The 17,997-nt window shown below is 59.6% G+C and overlaps 2 protein-coding genes across 3 annotated transcripts in view; both read left to right on the top strand.

Moving 5' to 3' along the window:
• Window positions 1–183: 183 nt before the first annotated feature.
• Window positions 184–14,438, top strand: PLEKHM2 (pleckstrin homology and RUN domain containing M2; the record flags this gene model as incomplete). The annotated part of the gene is made up of 21 exons (XM_083375650.1): window positions 184–372; window positions 1,911–2,026; window positions 2,584–2,766; window positions 3,122–3,231; window positions 3,625–3,724; window positions 4,182–4,269; window positions 4,967–5,153; window positions 5,920–5,979; window positions 7,273–7,501; window positions 8,164–8,886; window positions 10,012–10,081; window positions 10,249–10,339; window positions 10,512–10,576; window positions 10,746–10,834; window positions 11,099–11,231; window positions 11,345–11,535; window positions 12,204–12,269; window positions 12,364–12,523; window positions 13,497–13,676; window positions 13,825–13,941; window positions 14,063–14,438. The coding sequence occupies 21 exons, from the start codon at window positions 184–186 to the stop codon at window positions 14,198–14,200; spliced, it is 3,285 nt and encodes a 1,094-aa protein (XP_083231776.1). The 3' UTR covers window positions 14,201–14,438.
• Window positions 14,439–14,554: 116 nt separating this feature from the next.
• SLC25A34 (solute carrier family 25 member 34) overlaps window positions 14,555–17,997 on the top strand; it is a 5,317-nt gene continuing 1,874 nt past the window's right edge. For both annotated transcript variants that reach the window (XM_083375899.1, XM_083375898.1), the window contains exons 1-2: window positions 14,555–16,845; window positions 17,559–17,624. In XM_083375899.1, coding sequence (XP_083232025.1) covers window positions 16,441–16,845; window positions 17,559–17,624 — 471 coding nt within the window. In that variant the 5' untranslated portion in view covers window positions 14,555–16,440. The remainder of the gene's footprint in view (window positions 16,846–17,558; window positions 17,625–17,997) is intronic.

Below are 17,997 nucleotides of genomic sequence, written 5' to 3'. Positions count from 1 at the left end.
CAGCACTGAGCAGTGCAGGCAAACCGTGCTTGCTTATTCCTCAACGCGGCTAATCAACGTTTTCCCCAAGTGAGCTTGGAAACATTGACAAGAGTTTTTGACCGGCTGTGTATAAACGGCTGCTAGTTGACGTTGCTTTAATCGGTGTAGTTAGAGCTTAACGTCCTCTTGAGTGATTCAACGATGCGGGTTTTGAAAAAACGATCGCGTCGATTTGTCGGCCCTCGGAAACCGTTCGTTCGCAGGAGGAAGCTGAACGAAAGAATCCGCCGGCAGATAAAAGCGCAAACCCTGACCAGTAAAAGCTCAGAACCAGAGCCTAACGTCTTAAGACAGATGCCTTTGTTTAGCCTCATCCCTGGCCAGCAGAGGGTTAGGAGAATAGCAGCAAAATCTGTACAGGCTGAAATCCCCGAAGCTGATTTTGCCACCACTACACCTTTTCCATTCACTCCCCAACCTTCTGTCTGTAGCATAAAACCACATTTCTCCAGATGCCTAATTGCTGCAGGCTGTCTCAACAAGTGTGTATTCAGTGGCATAAGAGCCAGTTAAGTCTCCCTCCCACCCACCCACCCCAGAAACCTATTTCTAATGATGCTTGTCCCGTAGCAAATGAATTGTGGCAGTTGCAACTTTTGTTTTCCTGATAGTCTTAATTGGGGGGGGGGCGCAGAATCCAGTCTGTCAACCAAGGTGAATCAGTACCAGGAGATGCCTGGTAAGACACTTTTACTACTAGTTGTGGGGTCAGTCTGTTGGACAGCCTTATCCTTGGGCAGCCACTGAGTTGTTGGTCCTTGGCTCTTTTATGGCTCAGGGACTTCAACTCCCAGAATTCCTGAGCCAGGAAAGGGAGAGACTTCCATGCTGAGCCACGCTGGCTCAGGAATTCTGGGAGTTGAAGTCCGCGAGTCATGAAGGAGACAAAGTTTCCCTCACGCTGGCTCAGGAATTCTGGGAGTTGAAGTCCGCAAGTCACGAAGGAGACAAAGTTTCCCTCATGCTGGCTCAGGAATTCTGGGAGTTGAAGTCCGCGAGTCATGAAGGAGACAGAGTTTCCCCTCACGCTGCCTCAGGAATTCTGGGAGTTGAAGTCCACGAGTCATAAAAGAGCCAAGGTCGCCTACCCCTGGACCTGTTCTGCTGATGCAACAATGGATCTGAATCGTCGGCGCCTCTCTCTTTCTTCGACCCTGATAGGGTTTCGGCCATTTTGGATGACGTTGGATGATGCTGTGCGGAACAGGCATTCAAAGAGGTTCCTGCCTGCCAAAAGTTTTCTCAGACGTCCAACTTGTGAGGCCTCCGCACAGATCTGAGGTGTCCTAAATCGCGGCTTTCATCTCCTCAGACGTGCGCAAGAGCCACGGAAGCAGAGGCCGAGTGACCCTCCTGAACGTTTCCCCAGCGCCGTTTGCTGCGTGTGTCAATTCCGCAGCAACTGGATTGCTTTCGGTTGACAGGACTAGCGCAGGGCTCTCCAATCCCTGGACCGCTACCGGGCCACGCGGCATGCCAGCGACCGGTCCGCACAAAGAAAGCCCCCATCCGCGGGATGCAGGCACCACGCAAAACCAGGCACCCTCCGGTCCGCGGAAAAAACCTCTCTCCACGGAACCGGTCCCTGGTGCCCGAAAGGGTGGGGGCCTCTGCCTTAGAGCAACCCCGCATCCCTCCAGCTGAGCATCTTAGGCAAAGAGTCTGGACCTTTTGCCATTTTGTCTGTTAAGGAGATGCGTGATGGCTTCCAGGCTGTTGCCTCCTGTGGTGCTTGCCCTGACGGCCTGCAGCCCAGAGATGCTCTCGATAGGCAGGATCAGAGCCTTCACACACACACACACACACACACACACAGCATCTAAAGAGTGCTGTGGGTGGCTGAGTCCTTTGTCCTGCTGCCATTTGAGGTGTGCCTCATGGAGAGTCTGGCTGCTCTCCTGCCCCGGGCACCCCCGCGATTCTCTCCGGAGCTGAAGCATCCCCAGACTTGGCTGTCACTCCCACTCGGGCCTAGCCGAGACATGTAAAGGTGTGGCTGGGAATCCTGGCCTGGGAAGCTGCTCTCCTTGTTCCCCCGGGGACACTGCAGCCGTCAAAAACGTGAGTCAGCCCCTGAATTTTAGATCACGGGACCGTGCGGAGGCTACGGCGGTCGGGGTCGTAAGGGCGAGAACCGGTCGTACGTTGCTCTGCCCGCCGGCTGCGTAACTCTGATCGCTAAACGTTGTAAGTTGAGGATAACCTTGTGGCGTCGTGTGGGCCTCGGCCCTGCTGTGCTTTTACAAGTGGCTTTGAAGAACTTGCCAAGAGAGTTGCAAAGATGACGATTGGGCCCCGCCACCCGAACCGGAGGCAGGCGGACTTCTCTTCATTAAACCTAGGCCAGGGGTAGGCAACCTCGGCTCTTTTATGACTCATGCACTTCAACTCCCAGAATTCCTGAGTCAGCTACTGACTCAGGAATTCTGGGAGTTGGAGTCCATGAGTCATAAAAGAGCCAAGGTTGCCTACCCCTGCCCTAGGCAGAGAGGCAGTGGAAGAATGGGCTTTTTTCAGCTTTTCCCTCCCGAAACTCTGAAGGGGGCTGCCGTGTGCGGTACCGCGTGGCCAGCAGCACGGCCTGGGGCTCCCTCACCAGATGTGCTCGTCTCTCCAGCTGCAGAGCTACTTTGCCGCCTGCGAGGACGAGACGCCAGCCATCCGAAACCACGACACAGTCCTGCAGCGTCTCTGCGAACACCTGGATCACGCCCTGCTTTACGGGTAAGGGGCCTCCGCACGGCCCTCGCTTTGCCCTGGAGGGAGCCACAAGCGAGGTGGGGGGGGACGGGGCCCGCACCCCAAGGGCTTCGGGTTTGGGCCCTTCCTCCCTTCCTTGGGGCAAGCAGCTAGCTCCTTGCTGCAGGGTGGCCTGGAAGAGGGTCTGATCCTCGACCCCCTCTCGGGGTGTCTCCTGGGTCTGTGTGGCAGAGTGGAGCCCACTTGTGAAGAGGGATGTGATGGCAAGCGTGCCCCCGCCTCCTCCCCCCCAGGCGGCAGAGGCAGGGCCTTCGTGAGCTGTCTTGCGCCGGGGAACCTGAAGAAAAACAGCTCTCTGATTTTTCCTTCTCCTCGGCAGGCTGCAGGACCTTCCTTCGGGCTACTGGGTCCTGGTGGTCCACTTCACCCGCCGAGAGGCCATCGAACAGATTGAGCTGCTGGAGCACGTGACCACCAACTTGGGGCGCAGTAAGTCTCCGCCCCGCTGCTTTGGCCAGCCCCGTGCGGCCCGGGCCACCAAACCCTAGGCAGGCGCTAGGACACCCCCCCCCCGGGGTGTCTGCCCACCCCTGAGGACACGCAGTTACCCATTTACAGAGGCTTCTGAGCTCCCAGTCCTTCCAGTTAGAAGGCTGGGAACTAGATCGCTCCCCGCTTTGGGCCCAGAGATGGACAAGCACCCGGTCTGGCACTCGAAGGCTTTCGAGGCACCTCCCTGCCACCCGCCCACTTGCAGCCCGGGGTTTGGGCGTCGAGAGACGTGGCTTCCACCTGGACCGGCCGGCTGGAACAACTCCGGGCAGAGGGCTTTTGACCCCTGACAACCAGCAGGTCCTGCAAGGCGGTCTCTCCCTCTTGCAGGCCGCGCGTGGCTGTACCTGGCCCTGAACGAGAACTCTCTGGAAAGCTATCTCCGCCTCTTCCAGGAAAACCTTCCGCTGCTGCATAAGCACTATGTCAAGTAAGGGCCGGCACTGCGGAAAATGGAGGGGGAGGGGAAGGGTCTCCCCCCCCCCCGAAAAAAGGGGGCCTTTGCAGCTTTTCCTCCAAGCCTGCTGTTCCCAGAGGGGGTCGCCGGCCAGGCTTAATGCAGGTCAGCGCAAGGAAGGCCCCCTTTTTCACAGCTGCTCCCCCGACCTTTTCGGTTGCCCCCTCCCCAACGACCCGGTTGGTTGCTTTGCGGCTTCCTCACCTCTGCCAGCAGCTCCAAGCTTCGGGAGTTAGTTCCGAAGGCCGGCTTGGTGCAAGCAGGCTTAATGTGGCAGGAGAGCTTCTGCCTGCAGGGTGGGAGTGGACTGAGCGCTCCCCCGGGACAGACGGACAGGCAGGTTTCTTTCCCAGCCAGGCTAGGAAGAGCCACTCCTCGGCGACTGCCTTGGCTTGCGTGGCTCCTGAGCTGTGGCATTTCCATCCCACAGAAACGCCCTGGTCTGCAGCCACGACCACCTGACCCTCTTCCTCACCCTGGTGGCGGGCCTGGAGTTCATCCGATTTGACCTGGACCTGGTGAGTCAGCTGGCTTTCCCCTTCTTCCTCCCCTGGGCTGCCTTCCAGAGGTCCCCGTTGCGTACCAAGGCGGCTGCTGTCCCAGGCCAGGATTCTTCTCCACCGATGGGCCAAATCCCCGAAGAGAGAGAGAGAGAGGGAGAGAGAGAGAGAGAGAAAGGGAGGAGAGGGAGAGAGGAGAGAAAGAGAAGAGAGGAGAGGAGAGAGAGAGGAGAGAGAGAGAGGAGAGGAGAGGACAGAGAGAGAGGGAGACAGAGAGAGAGAGAGGAGAAAGGGAGGAGAGGGAGAGAGGAGAGAAAGGAGAGAGAGAGAAAGGAGAAAGGGAGGAGTGGGAGAGGAGAGAGAGAGGAGAGGAGAGGACAAGACAGAGAGAGCGAGAGAGAAAGGAGAAAGGGAGGAGAGGGAGAGAAAGAGAAGAGAGGAGAGGACAAGAGAGAGAGAGAAAGGAGAAAGGGAGGAGAGGGAGAGGAGAGAAAGAGAGGAGAGGAAAGAAAAAGAAAGGAGAAAGGGAGGAGTGGGAGAGAGAAAGAGAAGAGAGGAGAGGACAAGAGAGAGAGAGAGAGAAAGGAGAAAGGGAGGAGAGAGAGAGGAGAGAGAGAGAGGAGAGAGAGAGGAGAGAAAGAGGGAGAGAGAAAGGAGAAAGGGAGGAGAGAGAGAGAAGGGAATTCTTGGGCCTAACGCTCTCCTGCTTTTCCAGGACGCCCCTTACCTGGACTTGGCCCCCTACATGCCGGATTACTACAAGCCCCAGTTCTTGCTGGACTTTGAGGACCGCCTGCCCAGCTCCGTCCACGGGTCGGACAGCCTCTCCCTCAACTCCTTCAACTCGGTGACGTCCACCAACCTGGAGTGGGATGACAGCGCCATCGCCCCCTCCAGCGAGGGTAAGGGGGGGGGCAGCAGACCCAGGACGACGTGGCGACCTCCTGGCTCCAGGGAGCGCTGCCTGGGGGGGGGCGGGGACGGACGACTGGGGGCTGCGGCCCAGCCTGTCCCGCCCGTGGGCAAGGTGAAAGGGAACGGAGGGTCAGGACGGGACTGGGGGCAGTTCTTCTTGGGCCAGGCGAGTATCCGGTCAAGCTGCAGACTCCCATCTCCGCCGTCTCCAAAGCCCCTCAGGCATCTGGAGGGGTGGGGGGAGGGTGGGTCAGGCCCTGGGGGTGGTGAGGAGCCTTCGGTCATCTGCAGACCGGGCTAGTGTTTTGAGGTGCTTCTGGGCTGCCCCGTTGCAGAGCTGGCCTCCCTTGATCCCTACGGTCGGCGCATTTGGATTTTTGATCCTGAATCGGCCCTTTCCTTCCCACCCACCCCAGCCCCCCCCCCCCAGCCCCAGCTGCTCTGCCGCCAGCGGGATCCCCGTAAACGGAAATCCCAAAGAGAAAGGCTTCCTTCCCCATAATTACCTGTTTTTAACGCGATCCTTGAGCGGGATTCGGAACTGAGCCCGGCCCTGCAGCCTGAGCTGAGATTGGGTCCCCCCGCCCTGCCCTTGTCCTGCTCCATTTCCTCCCTCCCCTCCCCTCCCCCCCCACAGTCGATCACGATCTCCGAGAGGGGATTCTGCGCCTCTTCCCTGCTCTTCCTCTCCCCCCCCCCGCCGCCGCCAGATTCCTCCATTTCTAACCCTCCTTTTTATCCCTCGTTTTATAGATTATGATTTTGGAGAAGTCTTCCCTGCCGTACCGTCCATGCCTACCACAGCATGGGAAGGTGGGACCAGCTCGCCTGGTTTTCCAGTCGTCACCCCCCACCCACCCACCCATCCCTGCGCGCTGCTCTCCCTCTGCCCCAGCGCTTCTTGCATGCTGGGCCACGGGTCTCTTAATACCGGCAGGGGGGCGCCCAGGCCACCCTGCTCTTGGGTGGCTGGGTCTTGCCAGCTTCACTGGCGCCCTCAGCCCAGGGCACCTGCTGCCCGGTCCCACGGCCTACGCCTGCCTAAACGGTTCTCCGGGTCCTTCTGGGCTGCTAACCCCCTTCCTCCCTCCCCTTTTGTGGCTTCCGTCTCCCGGCATGAAGCGTCAGCCTTCCTGGTTTGCACATTAACAAGCTCCCCAAGGTCTCCATGCAGACACAAGTGCTTTTGTGGCGGTGCCCTCTTCCTAACCTCTTTCTTTCTCCTGTCAGTGCATGGGTGGGGTGGGGGGACAGAGGGGGTGGGGGTGGGGGGAATGGACACAAGCCCCACCTGATTTCCTAACCACGGTTGCTTCTCCCAACAGCCTCTCTTTCGCAAGCTGGGTCCCGCTAGCGGTGGTGGCCACTGCTGCAGCCCTTTCTCTGTCCTTGCCTCTCTCAGCTTTTTGCCCTGCTGTGCCCCTTAAGACGGAGGGTGGGTGGGTGGGTGGGTGGGTGGGTGGGTGGGCTCCGGGGCTCCTAACTCAGCTGTGGCTCATTTCACTGTTGTGTAAGTCCCTCGGCCTGCAGTGAAAGAAGCGGAAAGTTAAACCACCGCTCAGGTTGCGCCGTCTCCTGCAATTCATGATTGAAGGCCTGGTGGAGAGAGGGAATTTGGCAAGAAGAGTAGTTGAAGACCTAGTAGAGCTTGCCTCCTGATTCCGCCCTCCCGCCCCCTCCCTGGATGCTTCCCCACTTGTAAAACTGACAAAAGACTCAGTGTCGCTTTTCCGCTCTCCCTTCGGCCGAGGCGGGCCAGTTCCTGCCGTTCTGTAGGGCTACGTCAAGGGGGGGGGCTCTGTGGGGTCCGGCAGAGACTGGGAGCCCCTGGTGGGTCTGGGCTGGGGACGTCCCCCTTTGTGCGTAGTCTGTGGGGCAAAGCGTCAAGAGGCCAGAGGGGGTGAATTCCCAAGCCAGGAGCTGCGAAGTTGCAGCTGTGGGCAGGCGGCGAGGATGGGCAGGAATTCGGCGGGCTGAAGGAGCTGCTCTTCCTTCTCTGCCAGCTGTGAGAAGGCCTGAATTTCTTGACCCCGACGTGCCCGCCTGGGGGGCACGCCTTCTGAACGGGGACACGGCTGACCTTCCCCTCTCCTCCCCCCTTTCCAGAAGGAGACCTGACCGACACGCTCAGCTGCCCACGCTCCGTGGCCTCCGAGCTGAACGGCAGCCGCGCTTCAGCCAAAAGCCCCACCCAGCGCTACAACCCTTTCGACGGGAAGGCGGACGGGCCCTCCTCCGCCGAGAGCACCCCGGCCCACGCTGCCTCGCTGCAGGCCGACCTCGTGCCCGAAGGCACCGGTCAATCCGTGGGCTGCAACGAGCTGGAAGTTATCAGGTTTGTGCCATGGGGGAAGCGTTCCCCGATTGCTTGGCCCCGTCTGGCTCTCGTCTCTGCCCGTGGACCCCTCCTCTCCCCCAGTGGGAATGGTTTTCCCCGGGTCTGGGCATCAGGGAACCCTCCTTCCCCTGGGGGACACTGAAGTGGGGGGCCGTGGGGTTGGAAGAAGAAACCTGGGCTTAGTGGCCGCTCAGGCCCGGTCCAGCTTGAGACTCCGGAGTGGGGTCAGGCGTCCAGCCGTCCTTGAGTTTCTGAGCAAGCCTGCCATCTGCCCGGTTTGCAGCTGCCCCACAGCCAGAGAACTTGCTTGCCCCCCCCATCACCCCTCTGTTTTTTTTTTTTTTTTTGGTATATAAATGTTGGATTAATTTTCTACTTTTGCAATCAAGTGCTTAACCAACGACGCGTTGACTGGGCCCGTTAGTAATTCCGGGGCGCGCACAAGCTGCTTCAAATTAAATCCAATATTACGCCCTCCGATTCCCTCCTCTCTTCCTCCGGCAAATAAACGTTTTCCCACATGAAGCAAAGGCCGTTCTCGTCGCCGTTAACAAATAAGACAGTCGAACATCGGCCTTTGTGGCAGTTTTCCAAGAGCGGTGGGGATGCCAGTTTAAAACGACCCTTTTCTAACCGGCACGGTCTTCTCCATCGCGCAGGCTGGCCAAAAAGAAGAAGACGGTCAAGAAGAAGAAAGTGAAGTCGGAGGAGGCCGCTGTCCCATCCCTCGCTGCTCCGGCTCCGGCTCAGGCAGCGGGCAAGGAGGTCAGGAAGCCACAGGCCGCCCCGGAGTCCGACTTTGCGGCCAGCACCGAGGAGCCGGCCCTCTGCCAGCTGGGCCTCCGGATCCCCGCAATGAAGGACACGGCCATGGAGCGGGTGGGGCAGGCCCTCAGCAAGGTGGTCGACTCGCTGGAGGTGACCGACGGGTGGAGCCGTGGCCTGGAGCCCCCCCTGGACCAGTCCTTTCGGACCGACTTGCCAAGGGACGCCCCCCCCTCGGAAGGGCCACCCCTTGGCGGCTTTGGTCAGGGGCTGCCGGCCCCCATGGACTTCTACCGCTTTACCGTTGAGAGTCCAAACACTCCTGGACCAAGTGGTGGGCACCATGACCCTACAGGGGAAGGTCAACCGCCAGATGTTCCTGGTGGCCCTGAAGCTCCTGGAGAAGAGGAAGAAGCAGGAGGAGGAGGAGAAGAGGGCGAGGCAGCTGGGTCAGCCGTAGCCGGCTCGCCGGGAGACGCGGTGGAGATGGCCAGCGCGGTGACCCTCGGCAGGCTGAAGGAGGATCGGGCGAGCCCTTCGCCCAGCAGCGCCGAGGACTCCGGGGTGGAGGAGGGGCAGGGCAGTCCCTCCGAGGCTGCCCACCCCTCGGAGTTTAGGTAAGGGCTGGTTTCTCCCTCTGGCCGGGCCTCCACCTGAGGGACGTAGCCCTCGACTAGCCCTCGCCTCTGGCCTCTTCCACGTTTCCGGCATCCGGTGGACAGCGGAAGTTGGGGCTTCGCACCATTGTGGCGGCATCCCACCCGGCGTGTACTAAGAAACTGTTAGGAGGCTTGGGGGGGCACTTTGAGGTTCTGTTGTACAGTCCCTGCCTCCTCCTCCTCCTCCTCGCCGCTTCAGCACCCTTCGCCCTCCAGTCCTTGTATTGAGGTGCTCTCTGAGCCGGGTGGTTTTCTGGCAGACGTTTCGTGACCCAGATAGGTAACATCATCAGTGCTAGAAGGGAGGGGGGTTTGCAGAGGAGGAAGAAGAGGAGCGTGGGGTCCTTGTTGCTCTCTGAGCCGGGTGGTTTTCTCACAGACGTTTCATGACCCAGCTAGGTAACATCATCAGTGCTATGGCATCATCCGAAGCTGTGGATGCTCCAACACTGGAAGTTTTTAAGAAGAGACTGGACAGCCACTTGTCTGAAATGGTATATGGGGTTTCCTGCCTGAGCAGGGGGTTGGACCTCCAAGGGACTTCCAACATGATGATGATGATGATGATGATGATGTAGCCTACTTGGGGGTCATGAAACATCTGCCAGAAAACCACCCAGCTCAGAGAGCACCAAGACACACACACACACACACACACACACACACAGAGAGAGAGATTTCAACCCTGAGCTAACAATATTCTACTTTATAAAGTCCTGGCATTTCACGAACGTAAAGAGACGTCCCTAGATACAGGGGGCAATTAAGCTGACTTTGTAATAATGCCGCTTGGGGTGTGTGTGAAAGCCCTAATAAGCAGGCATAGACATAGAATGAAGGCTACTGCTAAGCTTGTAAGCCGCCCTGAGTCTTCGGAGAAGGGCGGGATATAAATGGAATTAAAATAAATAAAAAAAATAGTTGGCCCCGGATTGCTTTCTCCTTTCCTGCCGATTCCCACAGTTCCGTGCTTTCTTCCTTGGAGAAAGCCACCTCGCGATGGGAAGGGGGGGGACCGGCTGGCTCTCCCTCCTCCTCCTCCTCCGCCTCCTGACCCTCGGCCGGGCCTTCTCCTCCCCGCAGGGTGGACAACAATCACTTGTTGCTCCTGATGATCCACGTCTTTCGGGAGAACGAGGAACAGCTCTTCCGGGTATGTCCGGCTGCCTTGAAGGGAGCCCCTTGTGAGCCTGTTTTTCCCTCCCCACCCCCACCCCCGGACACTCCTCGGAGCAGAGGCTTCAGAAGGAAGCAGCCCTCTTTGGATCCCCGTGGCTGTGGGTCAAATAATGGAGGCCTCTTCCTCCCCCCCCCCGACAGATGATCCGGATGAGCACAGGGCACATGGAAGGGAACCTCCAGCTGCTTTACCTGCTGTTGACCGACTGTTACATGTACCTCATCCGCAAAGGTATCGTCCCCGCCGCGGAAGGAAGGCCCTCTCGGCCGCCACCTGCCTCTGGGCGCCACCTCGGACCCCGCCTTGCTCGGGGGTGGAAGCCCCCTCGGAACAAGCCCTGGCTCCTTGGGGAGAGCCTGGCTGTGCGGCTGACTCTCTGCCCTGCTTCTCCCACCCCCCCCAGGAGCTGCCGAGAAGCCCTACCTGGTGGAGGAAGCTGTGTCCTACAATGAGCTGGACTACGTCTCCGTGAGTGGCGGCGGGGGGGGGGCTCTCTGCGGGAACACGGGGAGCGTCCCTCCAAAAGGCTTCTTTCTCTGGGCCAGACCAGTGGCCCTAAATTGAGGGGCCCTTGGCCCCTAACTTGCAGTCCCCTCCCAGAGGCCAAGGGTGGTCTTCCATTTTTTTTCCCTGGCAGGTGGGCCTGGATCAGCAGACGGTGACCTTGGTCTGCACCAACCGTCGGAAGCAGTTCCTGCTGGATACAGCCGACGCTACCCTGACTGAGTAAGGGCTGGGCCTCATCTACACACACACACACACACACCAGCTAACAGCTGCTGGGATGGCGAGGGTGCTGCCCAGAGAACGCCAACTAGTCGGGTTCTTCTTTGCAGGGGGGAATAATCTTCATAATTGGGTCTTCTACCCTCTCCACCCCCACCCCAGTTAACGTGGTCTCTTCCGTCTCCCTTTTAGTCCCTGTGCTCAATCCAGGCCCCCTCCTTCGGCGTTTGGGCAGGTGGGTCCTAATGCCCCTCTCCCTTGCAGGTTCCTCTTGGCCTCGCTGAAGTCCGCCATGATCAAAGGCTGCCGCGAGCCGCCGTACCCCAGTATCCTGACCGACGCCACCATGGAGAAACTCGCCCTGGCCAAATTCGTGGCCCAGGAGTCCAAGCGGGAGGTGTGTGCCTTTCTCCTGACCGACATTCGGGGGAGGGCCAAAGGCCAAGCCGGGGTGGGGGTGGGCTTTGGGGGGGCTGAGAGCCTGGCTAAGCGGCCGACTGCCTTTGGTAGATCTCAGAGGTGACGGTCCACTTCTACGGCCTGGTTCACTGGGAAGACCCCATGGATGAGACCCCCGGGCCAGCTTCATCCGACTACGTGTCAGCCGAAAACTCCATCTTTAAGGAAGGCGTGCTGAGTTACAAGGCCGGGACCAACTATTTGGGCAAGGAAGTCTGGAAGACTTGCTTTGTGGTGCTCAGGTGAGGAGGCTGTGGCCGGGGCCGGGAGGAGGGCTGGCTCAATTTTGGTTCCTTTTTAAAAAATATTATTATTATTATTATTATTATTATTATTATTATTATTATTATTATTATTATTATTATTATTATTATATTATCATCATTATTAAAGGCGTTCTTAACAAAGTAAAAACTGTCAGAAGAATAAAGATAATGAACAGAAATGGTGAATAGTGAAGGAGAAATAGAAAAGATTATAAAAGGTAAAGGTTCCCCCGCACGCGCGTGCTAGTCGTTTCCAACTCCAGGGGCCGGTGCTCATCTCTGTTTCAAAGCCGAAGAGCCAGCGCTTGTCCCAGGACGTCTCCGTGGTCATGTGGCCGGCATGACTAGACACCAAAGGCGCACGGAACGCTGTTACCTTCCCACCGGAGCGGTCCCTGTTTTTCTACTTGCATTTTGACGTGCTTTCGAACTGCTAGGTTGACAGAAGCTGGGACGAGTAACAGGCGCTCGCTCTGTTAAGCGGCACTCGGGATTCGACCCGCCAAACTGCCGACCTTCTGATCGACAAGCTCAGCGTCCTAACCCACTGAGCCACCGCGTATTCATATGCTAATTCAAAGTTCCCCCTGCTGTGCACTGGGAGGGGCCCTTTCCCACCAGCAGCTTCTGTCTTCCCTCTGCAGCAATAACATCTTGTATCAGTATCCAGACCGGACAGACGTCACCCTGCTGCTGTCTGTGAATATGGGGTGAGTCCCAGATGGGGCAGGCTCCTAGCCCCTCCCCCCCTTCCTCCGGTTCTGGCCCCTCAGCCTTATTTGACACAAACTGTGACCCTTGCAGGGGGGAGCAGTGTGGCGGGTGCCGAAGGTCGAGTGCCACGGACCGACCTCACTCCTTCCACGTCGTTTTGACGGACCGCCCTTCCTTGGAGCTGAGTGCTGAAAACGAAGAGGAAATGGCCGACTGGATGCAGTACTTATGCCAGGCGGGCTCCCAAGGGGTAAGGCCATCCTTGGGATTGGGACCACGGGGGACAGCGGGCTCCCCGCGGCTCCTGTGCTTCCTATCTCATGGTTCCGACTAATGAGACAGATCAAAGAACATTCAGGCACTGTTTATTCTAAAATGCCCATAATAACGAGAACCGAGCATCGGCATGTTAGGTGTTTAGTGCCAGCCATTGGCAGTTCCCCAAAAGGGTCATCAGATGGAGGCAAAGAGGTTTCTTCGCTTCCACTGATGAGCCAAGGGTCTCAGACCCACAGCCCCATTGGTGAGAGTGTTTTATGGTCAAGGAGGGGCCAAGACCCCCCATAAATACCTCTGCACGAGGGGCTGCTCTTTGTTCTAGCTTCTAGCTTCTCTGATTCTCTTTTTTTTTGTTCCAGTCCTATCTCTACTCCTAACCTCTATTTTAGTCATGTAATACTAGCTTGTTTTGTTTTATTTTATTTCTCTCTTACATGCAGGCATGAATGCTTTCATGCCAAGTACTTCTTTCTCTTTGATCTATCATGAATAAAGCTAAATATGATTGCATCTCTGCGTGATGCCTTTGCTTGGAAGCTCCTTTAACGATTCATCGTGAGAAAACCTCACACGGCACTCATGGATGGATGCCAGAATCTGAATTCTCCTCCCCTGAGCACATCGTATCAAACGGAATTCCCTCCCTCAATTGAAACGTCCTAAATCACATTCTCCAATTAGTTTAACATGCAGAGCTTCCCTTCCTTTCTGCAGCCCGGCCATTCCTCATCTTATTAAAAACAACTGGGTTAGCATTCTCCCTTCCTCCCTCCAAGCAAAACAGTTTCAAGGAAAAGGCTGCCTCTTACATTGTCAGAGCAAAAACGTCCAATGTTTGCAGCGTTGACATCCTGGTGGGTGACCGGAAGGGCGGGTCAGGAGCAGAGCCCGCTCGCCCTGAGGAACTCCGGCCAAAGGGGGATTTGCCTGTGCTTCCCACCCAGGTCATCCCCCAGGGTGTGGGCCCCGCACCCTGCGTCCCCTGCTGTCTGGTGGTGACGGAGCAGAAAGTGTTCACCTGCCACGAGGACTGCCAGACCAGCTTCTTCCGCTCCCTGGCCACTGCTGAGCTGGCGGAGGTGGCTTCCGTCTCCACGGAAGCCGGACGGGAATATTGTCTTCTGGTGAGTCTACAGGAGGAGGAGGAGGAAGCAGGTGGCTTGGGCTCTCGGAACAAAGGGGCTGCCTTGGGACTGGTGCAGTTTGTGAAGCAAGGCTCCCCCTGCCTTAGCAGGCCCAGGGTCCCACCCAGCGTTCCTCTCTCGCTCTTAGGAGTTTGCCCAGGAGCAGAAGCAGTACCTGCCCCCGTGGGTCCTCTATTTCAGCTGCCCGGCAGAACTGGAGCGGTTCCTGCTTGTCCTGGACGCTGTGTGGAAGAGCACCTACCAGGTTAGCCGGTCTGATGGCGGGCAGCCTGGCTCTGCAGACAGGAACCCCCCCCCCCAGGCGGTGGTGGCGGCCCTGTCTTCCTCCTTCCCCTCACGGCTCTCCTTGCCCCGCCCTGCCGCAGGTGGACCTCCCGCACAAGCCCGTCGAGGACAGCTCCTTTCGGAAGAAATGCCAGGATGCGCTGAGCTTGATCCACAGCACGTGGCAGCGCAGCGACAGCCTGTGTCGTGGCCGGGCTTCCCGGGACCCGTGGTGTTAGCCTCCTCCGAGGAGGCGAAGGGGACGGCCCGATCCCACATGGCGGAAGCGCGGCGGGCGCACGAGGGGGGACTTGAGGCAGGAGGGGTGGGCCTCGCTTGCTCGGACACTCCACGAGCCCTCCCTCCCCTTCCCCCCCAATCCGGGGGCGTCTATTGGCTACTGCTGCTATTGACTCTGCGGCGCGCCGGTTGGGCTGATGGTTACGCCATGTCTGTGCCAAGGGTGGCGGTGTGCCTGCGGTGCATCTTGAGTAGGGACTCCGGGTACAAGAGGGAAGCAGGAGCGCTGGGCCTTCTCCCAGCTGGGGAAGGGTCCTGGAGAGGGAGGAAGAGCCGTGGGCAAGAATGGTGAGGTGAGGGCGCCGGTGGGGAGGGCGTCTGCACAAGATGGAGTCGTTGGGCTGTCCACTGTCCGTCATTTATATGCTAGAGCCCCCGCCCCTCCGCCCCCCCCCCCGCATGTATTACTTTTGCTCAAGGCCTGCAACTAGTGCGGCACTTCCTGGTCCCCCGTTTGTCCTTCTCGGCTACCTGCCGTGCCCCCCCCCATCCTTCCCCCCTCCCCGAGCTCAGGAAAAATCTCCAGGGCTGTCCCTGCCCTGCCCCGTGGCAGCAGAGCCCCTGGTGGGGGCATTGGGCAGGAGGCCGGGGAGGTGAGTGGCTCTCACCGCTCGGGGGGTTCCTTCTGCTGAGGGGTTGGGGGGCTTTCTGTGCGCAGGCAAACCCCGGCCGTTGGGTCTGGGTTCTAGTTGCATATTTTATCTCCTTTTCAAACAGCCGGGCTAGGAGTAGTTGTAGTTGCCTAGGGTTTGGGGGGGGGTTGTTTTTTTTTTAAAAAAAAAAGCTTTTATTTTTAGATTCTTAATTTTAACAGACGAGAGACCCTGCCAATGTACCGTATTGCGTTCCCGCGGGGGCCTTTTTTTTCCAGGAGAGGCCTCTGTGGTGCAGTGTGCCTGGATACACGCGGCCATCCCTTCTAATAAAGGCAACTTGGCGAAACAACACAGCACTGTGGCCTGCCTGCCTGCTCAGCTGCCTCCCCTTTGCTCCCCCCCCCTGTGACTTCCTCTGGGGCCGGAGACCTCCCGCTGGCTTGGCCAGCTTGGCCCGCCACCGAGCGCTAGAGATAGGTAGGAGCTCCTCCGGGGGTGTGGGTGTGTGTGTGTGTTACTGGAAGCGGCTTCCGAAGACCCAACGTTTTTCGGCCTCTTCCTCTCGCGGTTCCTCCGATCCGCTTCCCCCCACCCATGCCCTGCAGAGAATGCCCGAGAGCCTGGCCCACCCTCCCCGGCCAAGCCTCTCGCGCGGCCCCAGCTGCGGTCCAGAGGCAGAGCAGCCGATTCCCGCAAGGTCCCTCTTAAGTTGGTCTTCGTGCCCACAAACTCAAGGCGGGGGGTGGGGGGGTGCGGGGTGGCACTCACGGGCTTGGAAAAGGGGCTGCCTCTCCAGCTTGGGGAAGGTCGGGGGGCTGAGCCCCACTTTCGTGATGCCCTCATGGGATGTTTTCCGCAGCCTGGCCCTTCTCCTGCAACGTCCTCCCTGCCGGAGCCACTGACCCCAAAGCCTGGCTGGGTTTTTGTGACCCCACAGCAAGGCTTGGACGCATAGAGGCTCAGACCTGCATGGGCTGGGCTTGTGCAGGTCAGAAGCTCGGGGTGCCCCTTGTGCCCTCCGCATCTTCAACCCCCCCCCCCAAATTAGCTTGTTACACCCCCACGCCCCCCATGGGGTCAGCTCTTAGCAAGCAGACCCTCCTGCTGGAGAAGTGTGCGTTCGAGCCCTGCCCAGCCCAATGGGCCGCAGAGCCATCCCGGCACTCCTCAGGGCTGGGAGAGGGGGGGGGACTGCTTCCAGGAACAGCCCCTGAGCCAGGAGGGGGGTGGAGCTGGCAGGTTTGGCAGCCACACCTGGAAGGAGGCGGCTTTGCCGCAGTGGGTGGGCCCAGGACCGGGTGACCTTTCTCCTACATGCAGCCACCTGCTTCCCTCCCCTGCCCAGCCCACTGCCTGGCGGGGCAGTAAATAAAGGCCGTCTCCGCTCGGGTTTCACCCGGAGGGAAGCGCAGCCGAGGTTGGAGCAGAGAGCCAGGGCTGCCGATGCTGGCTGGGGCTCGGCGCGGCTCGGGCTGGCCCTCGGGGGTCTCGATGCCAGCCGGCCCGTGCCTTGGCAAGGCTCCCGCTCGGCTAGGGAGGCCTCGCGTCCGGTCTCTCCGCCTGAGCCGGTGGCAGCCCCCCCCATGGAGCCCTCCCCCGGCCAGCCGGCGGCACCCTCCGTCTCCCCGCCGGTGGATTTCGTGCTGGGTGCCGCGGCCTGCTGCCTGGCCTGCGTCTTCACCAACCCGCTGGAGGTGGTGAAGACCCGCCTGCAGCTGCAGGGAGAGCTGCGTTGCCAGGGCTCGTACCGCCGGCACTACCGAGGGGTGCTGCAGGCCTTGGTGGCCGTCAGCCGGGCCGATGGACTCCGGGGTCTGCAGAAGGGGCTGGCGGCCGGACTGCTCTACCAGGGGCTGATGAACAGCGTGCGATTCGGCGCCTACTCCCACGCTGAAGATATCGGCCTGACCCAGCAGCCGGGAGGGACTTTGGCAGCCGGAGCTGTGGCCGGGGCGCTGGGGGCCTTTGTCGGGAGCCCGGCCTACTTGGTAAGCCTCTTGTGTGTTGGGGGGGGCCCTCCTGGGCAGTTCCTGGGCTAGTTCGGCCATTGTTGTTCTCCCCCCCCCTTTGCAGAGGTAGGTGGGGCCAGGGTCTCTGTGTGATTCCCTCTCTTCTGAGCATCTGACGTGCGGGCCATGGCTGCCCCAAGTGGGGAAGGGGCTTAGTCATCACAGGGATCCTCTTCTTCAGCAGCACAGCCAGGGCTCCCCCCCCCCCCGCTGCGGTCTCTTGAGGTGGCCTTGAACTAGTTCCCTCTCCCCAGGGTGCTTCTGCGGGCACCAGGGCGCTTCCCCTTCGCCGCCCGCAGAGGAAGGGGCACGGAGGCTGGCGAGGGTGGCGCATCCCTTCAGCCTCTCGCCCGGAGGGCGCAGGGCTTCTCGAGAGCACGTTGCCTGGGCATTTGCAGCCCGAGAGAGCTGGCCAGGAAACTTTGTCCCCAAATGGCCCTACGGCGGCCCAGTGCAAGCTGGGCACGGTGCCCTTCCCCCCCCCCCCATCCCCGCAGAGGCTCTGCTTTTGCTTAACCTGAGTGGGAGCCCCAGGCCGGGCATGTTTAAGCCGAGGAGGGAACAGGGCCCTGGGCCTCCGAAAAGACCGGGTGCAGGTCAGTGGGTTAGGGTTGGTTTTCCCTCAACCCCACCCCCCCTCAACACCACCCTACCCCCATCCCGGCCTCAGCACTTTTGCTTTCCTCTTGCAGGTCAAGACGCATCTGCAAGCACAGACGGCAGCTGCCATAGCTGTGGGACACCAGCATAACCACAAGGTCCGAGGCCGTCTCGTCTCTCTCTCTCTCGCCACAGGCTTTGCTCAGCCGGCGTTGGGAGGGGAGGGAAGGGGAGGACACCCCTTTCTTGGTCCAGGACTCTGCCCAGAGCTGCCTTTGCCCGTCTTGGCAGAAGCCTTGGCACTTTGCAGGAGCCCTCCTGGGGGTGCCAGGGGCGCTCCTGCCGGGGGTCACGCCTGAGCAGCCCCAGTCCACGGGAGGAGCCTCCCTCCCGCTGAGCATCTTCCCGGCGGGGTGAAGCCAAGGGAGGCCTTGTGACAGCTGGCACTGCCAAGCAGGAGGGAGGGGATGCCCGATTGGTCACCACGGCAGCTGCGGCGGCTGCGTGGCCCAAATGGAGTGGATCCCCCTT

This window comes from Vipera ursinii (genome assembly GCF_947247035.1).
Source record: "Vipera ursinii genome assembly, chromosome: 17".
Classification (NCBI taxonomy): domain Eukaryota; kingdom Metazoa; phylum Chordata; class Lepidosauria; order Squamata; family Viperidae; genus Vipera; species Vipera ursinii.
Note: the sequence above shows the minus strand (reverse complement) of the source record. Positions and strands in the feature narration are given on the sequence as shown.